This window comes from Schistocerca piceifrons, chromosome 5 (assembly GCF_021461385.2).
Source record: "Schistocerca piceifrons isolate TAMUIC-IGC-003096 chromosome 5, iqSchPice1.1, whole genome shotgun sequence".
Lineage (NCBI taxonomy): Eukaryota > Metazoa > Arthropoda > Insecta > Orthoptera > Acrididae > Schistocerca > Schistocerca piceifrons.
The window spans coordinates 577434962-577457337 of NC_060142.1; the positions used below are offsets into that span (position 1 = coordinate 577434962).

The following is a 22376-nucleotide window of genomic DNA, read 5'->3' on the forward strand; positions in this document are numbered from 1 at the left end:
GTGGAATTGCTTGTACGTTACGGGGCTGATCGTGAAAATCTTTTGTTGAACATCGTCACAGGCGATGAAACATATATTCCTCACTTCCAACCGGAAACAGAATGGTAATCCGTGGAGTGGCACCATGCCACCTCTCCGCGGAAGAAAACGTTCAAGGCCGCTACCTCAGCCAGTATAAAGTCATGGCCACGGTGTTCTTCAAGTCTGAAGGGATTATTCTGTTTGATGTCCTCCTTAATGGTCCAACGATCAGCTCTGAAGAGTATTTTGCTATCCTCAGGAATCTGAACGGACGACTTAAGCGTTGTCGTCACTACAAAAACACAAATGAATTTCTCCTTCTCCATGACAACGCAACGTCTCACACAACCCTGCGGACCCGAGAGCAGCTCCCAAACTTCGTTAGACTTTTCTTCCTCACCCTCCCTGGAGCCCGCAACCTATATCTTCATGCTTGCGTTATTTAGCCCAATGAAAGCTGCACCCTGCAGGAAGCAACACGTGGATGATGGGGAGGCTACAGATGTAGCAATACGTTGGTTCCGACGTCGACCAGTGGACATGTACCATGTGGCCCTCCCACTAAGGTGGCGTAAGGCCGTCGCATTGAACGGATTGCATGTTGGTAAATAGGGTTTTGTTGCCAAAAGAGCGGGGAATAATTTGATGCACTGGAATCTTGAATAAAGCCAACCTCCTTCTAGAGAAAGAATGTGTTGCGTTACTTATGAACGTTCGTCCTACCTCGGTAATGGGACTCTTGTTGATAGGCTAGAGTGGATTTTAAGCACTCCAGCTACTACGGGGAACAATCACATTCCTCTTCCCTGTGGTTTCATTTTTCACAGATTTCAAGTACACACACTAAATCCATAGTTTTGTACAAGGAGGTTCAGAGTTAAACTTAGCGTCAACGACGTGACAGCTAGAAATGGGTCATAATCTCGAATGACGCAGAGATGGGGAAAGTAAATCCTCTGAGGCGTTTTTAGAGTGATCAACTTGGCACTGGTCTTAAGTGATTTAAAGGATGTATGGGGAAACCTAAGACAGAAGTGACGGACAGGGATCTCTACCACTTTCCTCCCAAATGTGTGCATAGCCTTCACCAATGCCCCACGTGCCGGTGGCTAGCACAAGTACACTACTGGCCATTAAAAATGCTATACACAGAAAAAATGCAGATGATAAACGGATAGGCCGACCGGAGTGGGCGCGCTGTTCTGGGCGCTACAGTCTGGAACCGAGCGACCGCTACGGTCGCAGGTTCGAATCCTGCCTGGGGCATGGATGTGTGTGATGTCCTGAGGTTAGTTAGGTTTAAGTAGTTCTAAGTTCTAGGCGGCTGATGACCTCAGAAGTTAAGTCGCATAGTGCTCAGAGCCATTTTTTTTAATTTGCTTATCACTGGTGTACTGTTCCAAGTATTAAAATGTTTCAGGTAGCCATTACTTGTGTGGAACGCGCGGAACCGCAACGGAGAGAGTAGTTGCGTGCCTTACGTGTCCGTTGTTGGCGCGGCCTGGTGTCCGTTGTTTGTTTTGGTGCACCTGAGTTAAAGTATTGTGTTGCCTCCTCCCTTGCGGCCGCGTCGTGTTCTTCTCATACACATTTCCTTCAAGGCATTTTGTTTAATTTTATGCTAGTATTATTTTAATTTCTTACATTAGTAAAATTGTGCGGCCTTCATTATGCACACTGTTTGTCAAATGGTTCAAATGGGTCTGAGCACTATGGGACTTAACTTCTAAGGTCATCAGTCCCCTAGAACTTAGAACTACTTAAACCTAACGACATCACAAACATCCATGCCCTCGGCAGGATTCGAACCTGCAACCGTAGCGGTCGCGCGGTTTCAGACTGAAGCGCCTAGAACCGCTCGGCCACTCCGGCCGGCACTGTTTGTCATAGCGGCGTTGATGTGCCATTGTAATTTCTTCTCCACTGCGTGCGCCCTGCGTGATACATATTATTTGTCATAATAGATTTGAGTATGGGAATTATAATGTCTCACATATCATGATGTGCGTGTGTAATGGTGCAATAAATGGATGATTGTTATTTCTGTTTTTGGCGCCGTTCATGCCTCCTTTCTTGTCCCTATTGGTACGCTGTCCTTGTACTTGTGTTGATAAGCCACATCAGTGAAAAAAAAAGGGGGGGCTCCGACCCACCTGCTGAGGTGCCAAGCGTCGTACGGAGTGCCGAATCAAGCTTAACCTTCGTTAACGGAAAGCGGAAGCACCGCAAGACAAAATAAACTCCAATCTAACTGCGCAAGGCAAACTCTAAGGAATGCCACTCGAAGACTATGCACTTCAAGATCAAACATAAAGCACCCAGACTAACGTGCCGCTGAACGACGCACTTCCATCACCAGCGTCTAGTAGAGTACGGAGAGCAGCGTACCCCATCGATATGCATCCATGGAACGGTAAACGAGGATAGCAATCCCAGAGACGGAGAGACAGGAGGACGAAATGACATCTCGCCGCACAGAGAAGGTATTTCAAACTCAGGCTCGACAAACTACAACAGGCGAGATTTTGCTCCCCTTGCGAATCAAGTTAAACGGCACACCACGCCGCTGTCCACACTATTAACCGTAAAATCACGGTCCGGTCTTCCCATCGGGCCCCACTCGGCGTCCAGACGCAAACAACCCCAGCCGAGCCGAACTGTCTTCACGGCAAGGCAGCCACCTCTTACCCCCTGACATGCCTCCAGCTAAGCTCCGGCCAGCGATCACACACGGAAACAACCGCCTAACGCCAAAGCGCCATCTGAGTGAAAACTCAGCACTAAGATCGATACGGACTTGGAAATAAGCGAGCAACGTAACGCTATCATTGAGTGGAAACGACTTTGCAGCCATTCTTGGATTTCATGTTCCCAAACAACGATGGAATTTTTATGGATGACATAATTATTCGCGATTGGTTTTGAGAACTTTCCGGACAATTCGAGCGAATCATTTGGCCACTCCGATCGCCCGACTTTATCCCATCTAACATTTATGAGACATAATCGAGAGGTCAGTCTCTCCACAAAATCTTGCATCGTTAACACTTAAGCAATAATGGACAGCTAAAGAGGCATCATGGATCAATATTTCTACAGGGGAGTTCCAACGACTTGTTCAGTCAATGCCACGTCGAGTCGCTGCATTACACCGGGCAACAGAGGTCCGTCACGGTATCAGAAGGTATTCCGTGACTTTTGCCACCTCAGCGTCTAACAGAATATGTACTGATAAGTCTCAAAAGAGTGTAGCAGTGTGTTATTTATCTAAAGATTTATAAGTTTGATAAAATCTGTATGAGAACTTCATAAAGATTCACGCAAAACCGATATACTAAGTCACGACAACAGAGCCCGACTAGAACAGGTAAACTAGCGGATCTACAACGGCTAAGATACGTGGTCGCGGAATTCCTTTCCACCACTAATTATTATAGATTTTACTAATGCTAGCAGTTAACAGCCTTTTGTATATATCAATAGACTGAATCACTCTCATCGCATCGCCCGCAGCTCGTCGTCGTGCGATAGCGTTCTCGCTTCCCGCGCCCGGGTTCCCGGGTTCCCGGGTTCGATTCCCGGCAGGGTCAGGGATTTTCTCTGCCTCGTGATGACTGGGTATTGTGTGATGTCCTTAGGTTAGTTATGTTTAAGTAGTTCTAAGTTCTAGGGGACTGATGACCATAGATGTTAAGTCCCATAGTGCTCAGAGCCATTTTCTCTCGTCGCATATGTAATAATACTGCATTGAGTTTGTAGAAAGCTGTTAGCTTCCATAGTACTCGGTCGCTAGCTCACAATGCTTGCCAACTGGAAGTTAACCAGCAACATTGTTTGGTGGACAACTCGCCCCGGCACGTCGCCTCCTCCTGAAATCAGTTTAGCTGCAAACTAATTTGAAAATTGACTCTCAGGGTGGAAAGTGGGCAAATGGTTGTTGATTAAAAAAGATCAAGATATCATTTGGGCGATACTCTTGAGTGCATTTCTTCACGATTTAATGCATTTCAGTGCAGTTTACACCAGACATGTTCCTGTTTATCGGTAAGCCGACTAAGGGTGCGAGAGCTAACCTAGGTGCCGGCGACGTGTGTCCTCAGTGTAGGGTGTTTCAAGGACGATGAAGGGCCACTTATACAGATACCACTTATACAAATACCTACACGCGATCTGGGAGCAGCTGAGCCTACAGGTATAAGACAAATATTTCAAACTTACCGTTGATCTACTGCTAATGAAGAGGACATATTTTTGTAATTATTTTATTGATACACACAACTTGCTTAAAGTGCCATATTCACAGCTGTTTTTCAAAATATCATCCCTCAGCTTCTGTGTGTGAGTGGCATCGTCACCTAAAGTTCTGTTATACTTGTTGTTCCCCCGCTCCGATAGCTGGAACGTCCTGGAAGATTGAAACTGTGAGTTGGACCCGGATTCGAACGTTTGCCTTTTACAGACAACTGCTCTACTAACATTTTTCTTCTCTTTTTTTCTAGATTTTTCTTCTTTATTTTTCTTTACTTTGTGTTTTTTGTTGATTTTTTGTATTTTGATTTCATTTTTTCGTTTATTTCTAGTTAGTGCCACAGTGAGCTACAGGTTGGAGGAGACGAGGTCTATAGGGGTCGAATCCCGAGGCCTGGCCACGATGCCCCCTCCTTCCCGGAGCCTTGCTGCACCCTCACACTGCTCATATTAATTTTACCTATTTATTTATTTCTTGCGTTTCTTGTACACATATACAGCGTGGTCCATCTGAAGTTTTGGATGAGATTATCTCGAAAACTATACATCGGATAAAAATAGTGGGTAATATAAGTTCGTAAGCTCAAAGGGGGACATCAAATGATACTACACCTGACCCCTAGCCCCCGTCCCCTTGGGTGGGATGGAGGGCAACTTTTAAATCTAATATGGAAACCCCCCATTGTTATTGCCGATTCGGATTCTCCATAAACAAGTAATCAAATTTTGTCTGAACCATTTTGTTAAACCATTGACAGATGGCGCTGAAATTGAGACCAATTAAAATTGGGGAAGAACTCCCATTTATTTAGAATGATCCGAGAAGGATGCATCAAATCGATACAAAATGTGCACCAATTTTTCATTACGCCAAATTAAGCTATTTCTTTACAAAACATGGTATTAAAATCTCCTTAGGGAACCCTTCACAATTGCATTACTCACCCCACTGTGGCGCTACCGTGGCCAAACTGCGAACTATGGCTCAGTATAAAGGTCGGTGCAATGCTATCAGACATCACATCACTTTCAGATTGTGAACCGTAAACATCAACTGACGAGAGTAAGTTATTCTTTAGCGAAACATAGCTCTCTATCCTCCTACAGAGATTGTTGATATGATGTTAAATTTAGGTGAATGCCATAACAGTTACGCTGCAGCTGCGCATTTGTATGCGGATCGTTTCCCAAACAGACGACATCCAAGCGAAAACATTATTCGAAATTGCACTCAACGAGCTAGAAATGGATGCTTGCAACGTCCACCTCGTCATCGTGAATGCAATGAAAATGACGCTCGTACCCTTACCGTTCTCGCCTGTGTTCAACTGGATCCCAAAATGAGTAGTCGTGCGATTCAGAGACAAACTGGAATACCGAAATCAACTGTTTTGCGGTTTCTGAAGGCACATAAATATCATGCATATCATATCACACTGACACGGTCATTAACGCCAAAAGATATGCAAATACGATTGCATTTCTGCCGCCGGCCGAAGTGGCCTAGCGGTTCTAGGCGCTACAGTCTGGAACAGCGCGTCAGCTACGGTCGCAGGTTCGAATCCTGCCTCGAGCATGGATGTGTGTGATGTCCTTAGGTTTAAGTAGTTCTAAGTTCTAGGGGACTGATGTCCTCAGACGTTAAGTCCCATAGTGCTCAGAGCCATTTGAACCATTTTTGCATTTCTGCCAATGGGCCTTGGAAATGGTAAAAGGTGACAATGATTTTTTTTTTAGATACGTTTTGTTCACCGATGGAGCCACATTGAAAAACAATGGCGAATTAAATAGTCATGATTGTCATTATTGGTCCTCTGTCAATCCACACTGGCACAGACCCGTTGACAATCAACACAAATGGTCGTTAATGGTCCGGTGTGGAATTTTAAACGGTTACTTGATAGGATCGTATTTTTTGACCGAAATGTTACTGGGAAACCTTATTTACAACTTCTCCGCGATGAATCGTTGAAGCTAATGGAAGATGTTGATTTAGAAACTAGGCAACGAATGTGGTTCCAACAGGACGGAGCAGCTCCCCATTCTGCTAAAAATGAGCGGAACGTTTTAAATTTACGATACTCTGGTCGGTGGATAGGACGCGGCCGACCAATTCAGTGGCCTCCACGTTCACCAGTGCTAAAATCTCCTGATTTTTTTTGTGGGGTTATTTAAAAAGTATTGTTTCTGAAAGACATCCCACAACCACAAAGGATATGGAGTAACGCATTCGAGAGCATGTGCAGCCATACCACGGGATGTGCTGCTCAAAACTGGGGACGACTTTCGCAGACGATTGACTTTATGCATTGAAGCAAATGGGGATAATTTTGAACAAATTCTTCGTGGCTAATATAATTAATTAAACACCCCAAATTCTGAGACGCAGGGGGACTCTAATGAAGCACCCCAACATGTGAGAGGCAAGGGGGCTCACACTAATGAATCGCCCCAATGGAACACCATTCTAGTACGTCCATGTCGTTGTTCCTGGGTAACGCTAAAAATAGGATATAGCATGTTTTGTACAAAAATAGCTTGTTGTTGTTGTGGTCTTCAGTCCTGAGACTGGTTTGATGCAGCTCTCCATGCTACTCTATCTTGTGCAAGCTTCTTCATCTCCCAGTACCTACTGCAACCTACATCCTTCTCAATCTGCTTAGTGTATTCATCTCTTGGTCTCCCTCTACGATTTTTACCCTCCACGCTGCCCTCCAATACTAAATTGGTGATCCCTTGATGCCTCAACACATGTCCTACCAACCGATCCCTTCTTCTAGTCAAGTTGTGCCACAAACTTCTCTTCTCCCCAATCCTATTCAGTACTTCCTCATTAGTTATGTGATCTACCCATCTAATCTTCAGCATTCTTCTGTAGCAGCACATTTCAAAAGCTTCTATTCTCTTTTTGTCCAAACTATTTATCATCCATGTTTCACTTCCATACATGGCTACACTCCATACAAATATTTTTAGAAATGACTTCCTGACACTTAAATCTATACTCGACGTTAATAAATTTCTCTTCTTCAGAAACGCTTTCCTTGCCATTGCCAGTCTACATTTTATATCCTCTCTACTTCGACCATCATCAGTTACTTTGCTCCCCAAATAGCAAAATTCCTTTACTACTTTAAGTTTCTTATTTCCTAATTAATTCCCTCAGCATCACCCGACTTAATTCGACTAAATCCCACTATCCTCGTTTTGCTTTTGTTGATGTTCATCTTATACCCTCCTTTCTAGACACTATCCATTCCATTCAACTGCTCTTCCAAGTCCTTTGCTGTCTCTGACAGAATTACAATGTCATCGGCGAACCTCAAAGTTTTTATTTCTTCTCCATGGATTTTAATACCTACTCCGAAATTTTCTTTTGTTTCCTTCACTGCTTGCTCAATATACAGATTGAATAGCATCGGGGAGAGGCTACAACCCTGTCTCACTCCCTTCCCAACCACTGCTTCCCTTTCATGTCCCTCGACTCTTATAACTGCCATCTGGTTTCTGTACAAATTGTAAATAGCCTTTCGCTCCATGTATTTTACCCGTACCACCTTCAAAATTTGAAATAGATTAATTTGGCCTAATGAAAGCATCGGTGCAAATTTTTTATCGATTTTATGCGTCTTTCTCGGATAGTTCTAAATAAATCATTCTTCCCCAATTTTACTTTTTTCTCGATTTCACCGCCATCTGTCAATGGTTTAAAAACATGTTTCAGACAAAACTTGATTACTTTTTTATGGAGAATCCGAATCAGCAATAAAAAATGCGGGTTTCCATTTACGATTTAAAAGTTTCCCCCCGCCCCATACATGGGGGCGGAGGCCACGTGTAGTATCATTTGATCTCCCCCTTTGAGCTTACGAACTTGTCTTACCCTCTATTTTTACCCGATAGTTTTCGAGATAACCTCATCTGAAGCTTCAGATGACCACTCTGTATATAGAGGAAATACAAATTAAAACTGGTCCACCCATCCGGAATCCTGGGAATCCCGCAAGGTGAGAAAGGATTGCAGGCGGCCCGAATCCAAGGTGTAGGCGCGTCGTGTTTCATTCCGAATCGGGCGGCCACCTGCCGAGCCGGCGTGGTAAAAGCGTCGTTAAGATAATTGGCAAAATACGCGCGATGAAGGGAACTGCGCGCAATCTCCACATATGCAGCCTGCAAGTATTACCAAAAATCAAGGCGCGAGTGATGAGCATCTCCAAATAGATATGTCGAAGTCTAGCTCCTTACCCAGAGAACCGCCCTAGACTTTTGACTGAGCTATCCAAGCATGTGGTGAGTAAAATCTTCCGCACTGGTTATTAAGATATTTTTATTAAAAAAAAGTCACGACCAGTTTCGCATCAGTGGAGACGCATCTTCAGGTGGTTTTTACAAGAAACTGAAACATTAAAAAGTTACAAACGCTCCAAAAAAATAGGTGTCCCACGACAAATCGCCATGTATCAATGAGAGTTGTGTACTCACAGGTTTCTTTATTTTTTAAACAGTCATGGCGCGGCTAAGTAAATGCCGAGAGCCGAGTCCCATCTTTCAGCATCAAGATTAAACCAATAGCGCGCCAAAAGCTGTTGTCTGTGATTAAACTGACTGGGATAACGCCAGACCTATAAGGGAAAGGAAGCCGGATAAAACAATTTAAATTTCTGAGTGTGAATGTTTTTTAAAAAAGAAATTCCTAATGAGTGACTATGTATCACGTAAAGCCAGCCCCCTGCTTTCTTGTTATAAACAGCATCAGTTCTGTCTGAGACGCGCCAGCGCCATCTCGCACTCGTGGCTCGTAATACCGAACCATCAGTACTGTTTACATTGGCACCGTGCACACTTCTATGACGTCTACGGCATGCTGAGACATTCGAGACTGTTATACAGTCGAAGTTAAGACATGCTAATGAGGTGATTTTAGTTGGTTCCCGTAATTAGACGGGAGTCACAAATTTAAATTTTTTAATAAAGCTTCCTCTCACTTACAGGTACGGCGCGATCCCAGTCAGTCTGACCGTAGACAACCGCCTTTAGCACGCTATTCGCTTAATCTTGACCATGAATGATGGAACTTGGCTGTTAGCATTTACTCTATCGCACCATGACCGTTTAAAAAAATAAAGAAACCTGTGAGTACCCAGGTGTCATCTATATATGGCGCTTTGTAGTAGGACACATCTCTTTCAAACCATTGTAATTCTTTAATGCTTCAGTTTCTTGTACAGATCAGCAGAGGGTGCGTCTCCACTAATGCGATACAGGTAGTGCCTTTTTAATAAAAATATTTGAACGGCCAATGCGAAGATTTTATTCACCACGTGCAATTTTTGCAGCGGTTGCGCGACCCCTAAAATAAAGTATCCGTACACGACTCACGACACACCCTCACAGCTTCCACCAGTACTTCCTCCTACTCTCCAAACTTCACATAAGCTATGCTGCATACACTATGTGATCAAAAGTATCCGGACGCCTGGCTGAAAATGACTTACAAGTTCGTGGCGCCCTCTGTCGGTAATACTGGAATTCAGTGTGGCGTTGGCCCACCCTTAGTCTTGATGACAGCTTATACTCTCGCAGGCATATCTTCAGTCGGGTACAGGAATGTTTCTTGGAGAATGGAAGCCCATTCTTCACGGACTTCACGGAGTGCTGCACTGAGGAGAGGTATCGATGTCGATAGGTGAGGCCTGCCACGAAGTCGGCATTCCAAAACATCCCAAAGCTGTTCTATAGAATTCAGGTCAGGACACTGTGCAGGCCAGTCCATTACAGGGATGTTATTGTCGTGTAACCAATCCGCCACTGGCCGTCCATTATGAACAGGTGCTCGATCGTGTTGAAAGATGCAATCGCCATCCTCGAATTTCTCTTTAACAATGGGCAGCAAGAAGGTGCTTCAAACATCAATGTAGGCCTGTGCTGTGGTAGTGCCACGCAGAACAACACGGGGTGCAAGCCACCTCAATGAAAAACACGACCACACCATAACACCACCGCCTCCGAATTTTACTGACGGCACTACAAACGCTGGCAGATGACGTTCGCTATACCCAAACTCTGCCATCGGATCGCCACATTGCGTACCGTGATTCGCCACTCCACACAACGTTTTTCCACTGTTCAATCGTCCAGTGTTTGCGCTCCTTACACTAACCGAGAGTCGTTTGGCATTTACCTGCGTGATGTGTGGCTTATGAGCAGCTTCTCGACCATGAAATCCGAGTTTTCTCATCTCCCGCCTAACTGTCATAGTACTTGTAGTGGATCCTGATCCTGTTTGGAACTCCTGTAAGATGGTCTGGGCAGATGTCTGCCTATCACATATAGACCCCCTGGCCCAGCAGCTGTTGTGGCCGAACACCTGAAGGAAAATTTGGACAATATTTCGATTAGAAAAATGTTCAAATGTGTGTGAAATCTTATGGGACTCAACTGATAAGGTCATCAGTCCCTAAGCTTACACACTACTTAACCTAAATTATCCTAACGACAAACACGCACACCCATGTCAGAGGGAGGACTCGAACCTCCGCCGGGACCAGCCGCACAGTCCATGACTGCAGCGTCACAGACCGCTCGGCTAATCCCGCGCGGCATTTCGATTAGATTTCCCGACCATGTTATAGTTTTGGGTGGAGATTTTAATTTACCAGATATAGACTGGGAGACTCAAGCGTTTATAACGGGTGGTAGGGACAAAGAATCCAGTGAAATTTTTTTAAGTGCATTATCTGAAAACTACCTTGAGCAGTTAAACAGAGAAACGACTCGTGGCGATAACATATTAGACCTTCTGGTGACAGACTCGAACTATTTGAAACAGTTAACGCAGAACAGGGAATCAGCGATCATATAGCGGTTACAGCATCGGTGATTTCGGCCGTAAATAGAAATATTAAATAAGGTAGGAAGATTTTTCTGTTTGGCAAAAGTGACAAAAAGCAGATTTCAGAGTACTTGACGGCTCAACACAAAAGTTTTATCTCAAGTACAGATAGTGTTGAGGATCAGTGCACAGAGTTCAAAACCATCGTACAATATGCATTATATGAGTATGTCGAAGCAAGATCGTAAGAGATGGAAAAGAGCCTCCGTGGTACAACAACCGAGTTAGAAAACTGCTCCGGAAGCAAAGGGAACTTCACAGTACACATAAACATAGCCAAAGCCTTGCAGACAAACAAAAATTACACGAAGCGAAATGTAGTGTGAGGAGGGCTATGCGAGATTCGTTCAACGGATTCGATAGTAAAGTTCTATGTACTGACTTGGCAGAAAATCCTCAGAAATTTTAGTCTTATGTCAAAGCGGTAGGTGGATCAAAACAAAATGTAAAGACACTCTGTGACCAAAATGGTACTGAAACAGAGGATGACAGACTAAAGGCCGAAATACTGAATGCCTTTTTCCAAAGCTGTTTCACAGAGGAAGACTGCACTGTAGTTCCTTTTCTAGATTGTCGCACAGATGACAAAATTGTAGATATCGAAACAGAAGACAGAGGGATAGAAAAACAATTAAAATCACTCAAAAGAGGATAGGCCGCTGGATCTGATGGGATACCAGTTCGATTTTACACAGAGTACGCGAAGAAACTTGACCCCCTTCTTGCAGCGGTGTACCGCAGGTCTCTAGAAGAGCGTAGCATTCCAAAAGATTTGAAAAGGGCATAGGTCATCCCCGTTTTCAAGAAGGGACGTCGAACAGATGTGCAGATGGCTTCAAATGGCTCTGAGCACTATGGGACTCAACATCTGTGGTCATAAGTCCCCTAGAACTTAGAACTACTTAAACCTAACTAACCTAAGGACATCACACACATCCATGCCCGAGACAGGATTCGAACCTGCTACCGTAGCAGTCGCGCGGTTCCTGACTGAGCGCCTAGAACCGCTAGACCACCGCGGCCGGCGATGTGCAGAACTATAGACGTATATCGCTAACGTCGATCAGTTACAGAATTTTGGAACAGGTATTATGTACGAGTATAATGACTTTTCTGGAGACTTGAAATCTACACTGTAGAAATCAGCATGGGTTTCAAAAAAGACAATCGTGTGACACCCAGCTCACGCTATTCGTCCACGAGACTCAGAGGGCCATAGACACGGGTACCCAGGTAGATGCCGTGTTTCTTGACTTCCGCAAGGCGTTTGATACAGTTCCCCACAGTTGTTTAATGAACAAAGTAAGAGCATATGGACTATCAGACCAATTGTGTGATTGGATAGAAGAGTTCCTAGATAACAGAACGCAGCATGTCATTCTCAAAGGAGAGAAGTCTTCCGAAGTAAGAGTGATTTCAGGTGTGCTGCAGGGGAGTGTCGTAGGACCGTTGCTATTCACAATATACGTAAGTGATTTGTGCATAACATCAGAAGTTCACTGAGGCTTTTTGCGGAAGATGATGTACTACATCAAGAGGTTGTAACAATGGAACATTGTACTGAAATGCAGGAGGATCTGCAACGAATTGACGAGTGGTGCAGGGAATGGCAATTAAATCTCAATGTAGACAAGTGTAACGTGCTGCGAATACGTAGAAAGAAAGATCCTTTATCATTTAGCTACAGTATAGCAGGTCAGCAACTGGAAGCAGTTAATTCCATGAATTATCTGGGAGTACGCATTAGGAGTGATTTAAAATGGAATGACCACATAAAATTAATCGTCAGTAAAGCAGATGCCAGACTGAGATTTATTGGAAGACTCCTAAGGAAATGCAGTCCGAAAACAAAAGAAGTAGGTTACAGTACACTTGTTCGCCCACTGTTTGAATACTGCTCACCAGTGTGGGCTCCGTACCAGATAGGGTTGATAGAAGAGATAGAGAAGATCCAACGAAGAACAGCGCGCTTCGTTACAGGTTCATTTAGTAATTGCGAAAGCGTTACGGAGATGATAGATAAACTCCAGTGGAAGACTCTGCAGGAGAGACGCTCAGTAGCTCGGAACGGGCTTTTGTTGAAGTTTGGAGAACATACCTTCACCGAGGATTCAAGCAGTATATTGCTCCCTCCTACTCATATCTTGTGATGAGACCATGAGGATAAAATCAGAGAGATTAGAGCCCACACTGAGGCATAGCGACAGTCTTTCTTCCCACGAACAGTACGAGACTGGAATAGAAGGGAGAACCTATAGAGGTACTCAAGGTACCCTCCGACACACACATCAGATGGCTTGCGGAGTATGGATCTAGATGTAGATGTAGATGTAGATACGACCCTCTTCAACTGTCGGCGGTCTCTGTCTGTTAACAGACTAGGTCGGCCTGTACGCTTTTGTGTTGTACGTGTCCCTTCACGTTTCCACTTCACTATCTCATTGGAAACAGTGGACCTTGGGATGTTTAGGAGTGTGGAAATGTCGCATGCAGACGTATGACACAAGTGACACCAAATCGCCTGACCACTTTCGAAGTGCGTTGAGTTCCGCGGAGCGCCCCATTCTGCTCTCTCAGGATGTCTAATGACTACTGAGGTCGCTGATATGGAGTACCTGGCAGTTGGTGGCAGCACAATGCACCTACTATGAAAAACGTATGTTTTTGGTGATGTCCGGTTACTTTTGATCAGATAGTGCACTTTGTGGAACTAGCACTCCTCGACGAAAGTATGTGTGTTCGCGTCCCACTCTGGCAAACGGTTTGGATCTGCCAGGAAATTTCAAAATCAGCGCACACTACGTTGCAAAGTGAACATTTACTGAGGAAACAATCCCCTATAGTAGAAACGAGAAAAGAGCCTTTACAGTTGCAAGTACGTTGCTTAATGTGTCTGCCTCGAGCAATCGTGTAACATCTCTATCGCAATTCCTTAGTGTTCTGCATAGACGAGTATAGTTTTAAGCAGTGGCGGATTTATAAAATTTGCACCCCTAGGCATTCCACATTATATGCGCCCCTCAAAAAAACATGTTTTAAATAATAACTATTATCCGATCACTTCACAACTGCCGTTTTGGGTGGGAGCGCTGTGAGCTGTTTCCGTACTCCTCTATTCGTTGTTCTGAAGAACGCGTCAGCGGTCTAGTCGCGCTCAATCAACATGTAATATGATAATCAAAATATCCACGTGTGTACTGCCGGTCTACAGTGTCCAACGGGCACAATATTTCAACGATCATACATGTCGCCATCATCAAGTGAACTGACCGAACCCAGTTCCCGCTGAGCAACCATAGTGTACGGATCTCCGTACCGGCACGTTCACAGCTCAGTCCGTCAGTTCACCTGATGATGACGACATGTATGATCGCCGAAATATTGTGCCCGTTGGACACTGTAGACCGGCAGTACACCCGTGGATATTTTGATTATCAAATACGCCGGGAGAAACTCAAGAATCACAACATGTAATATGGTTCCTGAACTGTATTAGTACGGCAGCGGATAAAACAAATTTAAAACTGCATTGTGTTAACACATTCTTCTGTCGAAAGGCAACAAAAACGAACACAAGGAAAGTAACTTTCCTTTTATGGCCTAAAAATTCAGCAGAGCGTGTAGGAGACAACGGATTTTCGTTATACATTCGTTTTTAATATGTTCTTTTACACGAAGCCGTTGAAAATTAAAATAAAGGTTTGTGACGATCTAAAAATTGAAGCGAACATGTCATACATTAGAAAATAATACGTACCTTTACAGAGATGTGTTCAAAATTAAAATTAAACTGTCGTTTTACTATCTAATAACCTGAATGTGCAACAGATAAAAAAAATACGTTCGGTATTAATACGTGAATCTATAGGAATGCGTAAGAAATGAAAATGAAACAGGGATTTCAGTGTACGAACTAATAACTAGATACAGACGAACAAACACAGACTAGTGTGGAAAAATCAAATTTGTTTTATAATCTAATAGCTAGAGCGTAAAGGATTAGGGTCTGGGTAGCTAGATGGTGCGTAATACGTCTGCTCAGTACCTTTAATCCACGTAAGGGCTGAACAGTTTTGTACTGCAGTTACTGATCTCACCATAGCTCTTTCTAATGATATTAGCGAAGCTTTTTCGTATTAATCTACAGAACTGAACTACGTTTTTATTTACACTTTTTCATCTGAGCGTACTCTCCGATAACGTATATTTTCGCGATAACTATACATTTCCGCAGACGCCAAGGATACGCACCAGTTGTAACACACTACAGCATCAGTATGACTTGACTGTACGGCGCCGAGCTGCCTGGGCCATTCGGGTATTGTTTTAGTATTGCCGGGCGCCTCGATCATGTCTGCACGAAAACGAGCTTTAGTTCCGCGTTCTGCCATCGGCAATTGTAAAATAAACAGATAATACGTAGTTTGTAAATCCAATGAATGTGATCTAATTTATAATAAAAATCACATTATAATCTTAAATTTTTAAAACTAATATGAAAAAAAACCTCACGAGTCAGCTAAGTTTGCGTCTGGCTTTGAGGGCAGAAAACTCGTTGATCGTATCTTCACACTTCAGACCGTTATCAGTTAGGAGTCGGCTTCGATGTGAAGAATGGTCAAGGCGTTCAATCTCTCCTCAGACAACGTAGGTACGATTTCAGTCTTTAAAGAGCCGAAAACGAGCGTTCTGGTGTACAATTTGTAAGTGGCATACATGGAAATATTCTAAGAGCAATGTCAACATTCGGAAACACGGACAGTAGCCATTTCGGCTGGTATATCACTAATCACATAAGATTTCAAAAGTTGCGCAAAATGTACACGTTCACTAGGGAAGGAAGGCTCTAAATCTGTGTCATATGACACTTGGAGTTTTGCTGCACGTTCAGCTATATCGTCAGGTGAACTGTTCTTAAGGTTACTGAAAACTGTGAAGGAGTCCAACAGTGTTCTATAACTTTCCTTCATCCTCACCAATTCGGCGTACAAGTTGTCGAGTACGGGGAGAAATGTTTCGACTCAAAACTTTTCCTTTCCAGTCAGAAAAACTTCCTTAGAGTCCGCTTCTTCGTCATCATTAAGTCTGCGTTTTCGTGACCTTTCATAGGTGCATTCATAGTCCATATCAGTCACAATCTCCATGTACTTATTTTCATAATAGTCGAACATGCCACGAATAGATGCACTAAATCCTACATTTGATTCATAAAATTCATGCACTAGTTTAGTATCAATATTTGCACTTGGCGATTTCAGATTTCCACTATTAAATCTCAGGAGTATGTCCTTCCAAACAGTCATCATGAATACTGTTTCTAGTCTGCTGATTTGGTTCAATCAAGCTGAAGCACAGGTGGTTTTTCAAACGTATTATTGGCAACGTATGTGAGGGCATTGATAACGCCCTCCCCAATTTTCACACAGACTTACACACGCTTCCTCTCTTGCTGACCAACACGTTTTTGATAAACGTTTTACCGTTTTGCTTCCTGGTTTCATGCAAGGAAGAAGTTTATCCCTGTGTAGAAGCAGAGAAAAAATTATAAAGGTTTTGCAATGCATTGAAAAATGAACATGCTTCCGGACAACAGCTTACAGCACTAGTGCCGACTAAATTCAAAGAATGTGCTTCACAAGGCACATAATGCGCTTTCGGATATCATTATTTAATTCGTGCCTGCAAACTAGCGTAGGTTCCTGACATATTGCTTACCTTTGTCATGTGACTGTCCTCTCAGTCAGTAATATCAATGGAATTTGTAGACAGAACTTTTAGTACGGCCTCAGCTAAGTTTTCGGACTGGTGTCCCGGGTCTGATAAAAACAGAAGGAAACGTTCAACAGGTTCACCTTTGTCGTTCACACTTCTTAATATGAAAGATAATTCATCAATATGTGAAATGTCCGCAGTAGAATCTACTACTATAGAGAAATATTCGTTCATAAAGAAGCTCTATTATTTCATCACAGATTGTTGAAGATAGACAACTTGTAGGTCCCTGCCCTGGATTTCCATATCGTTCAATGTGCTCTGTGAGAAAAGGATCAAACACGGCTATACGTTCAAGAGACATCGCAAACTGACCGTTATGTAATGAGTGGAATCTTTCAACGTGTCCACGTAGGGGAAGTCAACGACTTATTAGCTTCTTCACAACTGCAAACACCCTTTTCAATACACTGCGCCAGTACATTTTTTCTGTCTCAACATATGACTCGAAATGGTTACCTATTGTTCCAAGTGACTTTTTCTTGCTAAGAGTGATAACTCAGAATTTTTGTGTTCAAGTGAATTCTCAAGATGAGATAAAATATTAGAAATATTTTTCCAATCTGCAATATCATTAATAGCAATCGCGACCTTACCTCAAACAATTTACGTGGTGCACAAGAAACAGCACCGGTGCTACAGGAGTATACTAGAAAATCACAAAAAGTTGATTCACCATTTAAAAGTTTACGATGAAATACATTTTTGTTCAAATAATTGGTTTTATAATCTATTGATCTTCTTGAATTAGAAAAATCACCGTTACAGTTTTTATTAATACACGTTGTAAGAGAATGTTGATTGTTGATTCACTGACACACCATTCTGCAGGATCATCACTAACGGAGTTATTTCATTTTGTAATGTCTGACTCGACACTAGTTTTTCGTGAAACTTGAAATAAGGAACAATTTGCTTTTCTTCATTTTTATATTTTGTTTCGTCTGTATTTACTTCTTTTACAACAGCTGCAGTGCCAAAAATATCATCCGTACTACTTGAACTCGAAGTCGAACCACCAACATTTTTTGCGAAACATTTATCTACTCTGCCAAGCGTTTTTAGAACATTGGCTTCTCGTTCTCGCCTTTCCTTCGATAATTTCCAAAATGGCGCCCCAATTAATTTTGCACGTCTTGTCGGCATGTGGTGTGTTGTCATTTGTCTGAACACTGTTGTTATGTCTACATGCAAATGCACCTTTTGTTCCAACATAAAATAAAAATAACCTTTCCTCGAAGAAAAAAAGCTTAGTTAAGAAGTTTAATATACAATTTGCAATGCCACGTACTATCCGATTGCACAGAGTGTGAACTTTGATATCGTGGAGGCTGCAACACAATAAGTGAGACAAACGAAAGTTGGTTTCATCTTCTTTTTTCACCAAGAAAAGTAACTAAGTAAATAAATAAATAAAATTTTTAAATTGTTGTGAAGAGTATTTCACACATTATTAGATATTCTGCTTGTGTTGTTTTCGTATAAACGTGTTTAAAAATGTAAAACATTCCCAGTATCAACATGTGTTGTTGAACGGATGTCATTAAATCAAAGCTCAGATATTGAAGACCACAGAGCTTTCACATTAATTACAGTAATGGAGGGTTGACTTGATCCTTCCCCGTAATTTCTACAAGAAATTTAATTAGACTCGGGTTTTACATACTGAGACCCACACATGTTACAGTATTTAAGAAGCTACCGATTAGTTTAACACAGCTTTTCAGGGGTCCTGGTATTTTCACGGGGAAAATATGGTAGGGTTAAGTAGAAGCCGACAACATTCTCAGAATAATAATTTTTCAAACATTGTATTGCCGTCCTGACAGCTTATTTCAAAATATTTTGAACAATCGTGAAGATGATACCAGACCGAAACCCAATGTTAAATTTCCATTCAGTTACCAAGTAAACTATGTAATTTCCAAGCTTGTATTATCGAATTTCGTTCTTAAGGCTTATTTAAACTAGCAAGTTGTTTAACAATATTAAAAATTTTTGTCTTTCGTAAGCGCAGCTGTTTTAAAACGTAAAAGGTTAAAATGAGTACAGAGCAAAAAATACCGCCCCCCTTAAGGTGCTGCCCCTAGGTCCGTGCCTAGTGGGCATATATGAGGCACTGAGAGCACAAGCGGACTAACCCCGGAGAAGTCAATATGGAGGAAACAGGTCTCATAATACGGGCCCACAAATAATGTATGTTTGTGATACATTGCAGCCTTGTAACATGCATATGATGTAACTGTGGTTTTATTGAACAATATTTTGACATAGATAAATTACAAAAGTACTATATAGTAGCATATTAGCAGTTTTGTTGTGGCTTAGTCCATTTTCACTCCAAGTAGTTGAACATTCTCAATGACAGGTCCGTTAGTACGCTGATGCATGTGACAATAGTATTCATTACTAGTATACATTGTACACATTACATGTACCATTTTACATTGGTTTCTGTAATGTTACGCATTGTGTTACATTTCAAAATCATCCACAGGCAATGTTTCTACAGCATTTGATGACGTTTGTAAAGTTTTGTAGAAATCATGATGAAGTGGAGGTACATACGGAAGCAAACTTAGCAGATCCTTCTTTTTTGCCTCTGTAATTACATTTCCATTAGGATAAAGCAGTTCGAGATTGCTGATGCATGTGGATGTTCGTTTGGCCACATCAATTTCCTGAAATGGCTCTTGGTTTTGGTTCGAGTATTTATACAATATTTTGAATCTGTTGGTTGCTTCATACCGCAGCCACTGTATGTTCAACCATTGTACTTTACAATTGCCAGAAGACATTTTTCGATTCGTGATGTTTCTTTCGAGTTGTTTTGTTGAAAAGAAACATTCCGCATTCATATTAATTACCTTGAATGGATTCCTTTTTCTGGCACTCACTACCACATCATTCCAGTGTTTAGGACGGTAAATATTAGGAAAATACTTTTTTCGTTTCTGAACTAAGCCAAAATCCTGATCACAGGGCAGGTACGAGTGTCCGCTAACTAAAAATTTATGGTCTATTTCCTTCACAGAGAACTCTGAGCTGTTGACAATGTATTGGCACAGTACAGCAACCTTTATGTTTCTATTCTGGCCTCCGCACTGATCAGAGTACATAATTAGTTTTTCAGTCCTGACAAAATTGCGTATGAAGTACAGCAAACAAGAACCAATTTCTTGTGGCCCTCTCGACGCAATGGATTCATGCCACAGAAACATGTATACATCATCATTGTGCATATTGTGGATGCCAAAGCAATATGTCCACAACTGACGTTTGTAATAGCAAACTCCAGTTGAGATGATCGGTGTAGGCAAAGTTTTCATCAAATCAAATGTTATCACTGTAACGTTACCATCTGATTTGCTAAGCAATGTATCACTATGTAAACCTGCCCGTGCATACTCAGCTTTTTGCTGATGGAATTCACGTTCTGCAATTAACTCCGTCCTCTCCTTATCATTATCGGCAGCTGTTATTTTTACCTGCAAAGCATCACATGTTCGACAAGAGTCGGACACTGGTGGATGAAATGACAAATTGAAGTTTTCGTAAAAAAATTTGCGGAAAATAAAATGAGAAACGGGCATTTGCTCCTCTGCACAGTACAGTGAATACATGACTGATAAATTTAAATCTGGTCCTAAATACTTTCTACCGTTATTTTTATGATACGCATAATGGCTTTCATACGCCGGGAATTTTTCTATGAAACGTTTTACTACATCAACTTTGTGGCGAGGTGTTTTATTACCAGGTTCACCTTTACCTCTACCATCACGAGGAGGGGTGGCTTTTTCCCCTTTATTCTTGAGTACCCTATCGATTCTTCCAGCAGATACGGCTAAAGTATTCTGAAAGAATCTTTTGCACACCCTCGTTTCAGACCCATTTGAATTGAGCAAGTAATACAATCTCGTCTTCTCCCTACGTGAATGTTGCTGACCTACGTAAGACCGTGCTTTATCAACGACTTTAATCATGGTAAACAGGAAAGCCGACTGCAGATCGTGGCTGCCTAAATTATAAAACTCATTGAACACTTGTTCCTGCTGTTCTTCGTTGATGTGTTTGTGGCACTCATACCGGCACGTACACTCGCTGATTTTCCGCAATTCCTTTCGAGGTACAAGGTTACCCTTACGGTTTACATACTCTTGACCTAGAGCTCTCCGTTCTTTCCTAACGTTACGAAGCCATTTATCTTCGTTTCTAAGGCGCTTCTTTCCTCGGCTCCGTACCACGGCATCGTCGTTCGTCTCTGGCACGTCCTCTGGAACAGTTGTTGCTGCAGCCGTGCTCGCTCTCGCGTCTCCCGGCACTTCCCCATCGGACGCAAACATCTCTGTAATAACAATATCCATCCCTCAATGTAATATTAACTACACTACAGTAATGGTCAACGTGTGCATTGGTATCCACAGGCGAAGCAATTGCTCAACACAACTCGGCGGGCGGTAAAACATTGTTGTACACATAACATTACAAGTGATCGTTACTTGATTACACAAAATAGCAATACATAAAGTATTGTTTGTATGTCATTCTGTTTTCGTATGGAAAACAACCTGCATTTTCTGAACAAAGTCACCATTCGAGATACGGTACATCTAGACGTGTTTGCATATGAACGCGTTAGTGTACAATCGACAATGTTATCCGCAAAAAAGGAATGGAACACAATACAAACTAACCTTCCAATTGCTCCTCCACGCTTTTCGCAGGGGCTGCCATGCTGATCAACTGAAATACACGTCCACGTGGTCACTGGTCCAATACGTTGTTCCACACTAAATACACAAGTCTTTCGTTCGCCGGCGTCACGCGCAATGGCAGTGGACGGAGAGCATAGAGCACAAATGGACTATGACGCATAGTCCACTCCTGCTCTCAACGGTATCTATCGGCGGTTAAGTGCAACAGCAATGTTTACGTTGCTACATTAGACAAACCTTCAGATAAACAAACAGATCAACATGCATTGCATAATACTCGTATACTGTTATCACAACATGTCAATACCTCAAATTCACAAAAAGTGTGGGTTAGTCCGCTTGTGCTCTCAGTGCCTCATATGTAAATGCGCCACTGGTTTAAGTCGGTGTTTTGGCACATATTGTTTCAGAGGTTTGCGTGGATGTGTTCTACGGAATTTATATGCGGTTTGTCTGATGTTCGTTGGGATATTGGCTTCTTGTAGAATAGGAAGTCAAAGTTTGGACAGTTGTACTTTGAAAGCTGTAAGCTGTGCTTTGCGCTTCCACGAAAGTAGAATTCACACATGATAGTAAAGATGGCTTAAATGTTGTTTGTAATATAAACTGAAATAGTCTTACATACTGAGATGTTTAATAAAGATACCAACTGCAATGAATTGTGTAGAACTACCTCAACGAAAGCAAACTATACAAACTGAAGCAAAATTTAGGACACAGTTAAT

At 42.4% G+C, this 22376-nt stretch overlaps 1 protein-coding gene across 1 annotated transcript; it reads right to left on the minus strand.

The window, feature by feature from the left end:
* Positions 1-3810: 3810 nt before the first annotated feature.
* LOC124799147 lies at positions 3811-21752 on the minus strand. The gene is made up of 3 exons (XM_047262685.1): positions 21631-21752; positions 20292-21281; positions 3811-3890 (listed from the first exon to the last, which is right to left on the minus strand). Exons 1-3 carry the CDS (start codon positions 21668-21670, stop codon positions 3811-3813), a joined length of 1110 nt encoding a protein of 369 aa, XP_047118641.1. The 5' UTR covers positions 21671-21752.
* Between the last annotated feature and the right edge of the window lie 624 nt (positions 21753-22376).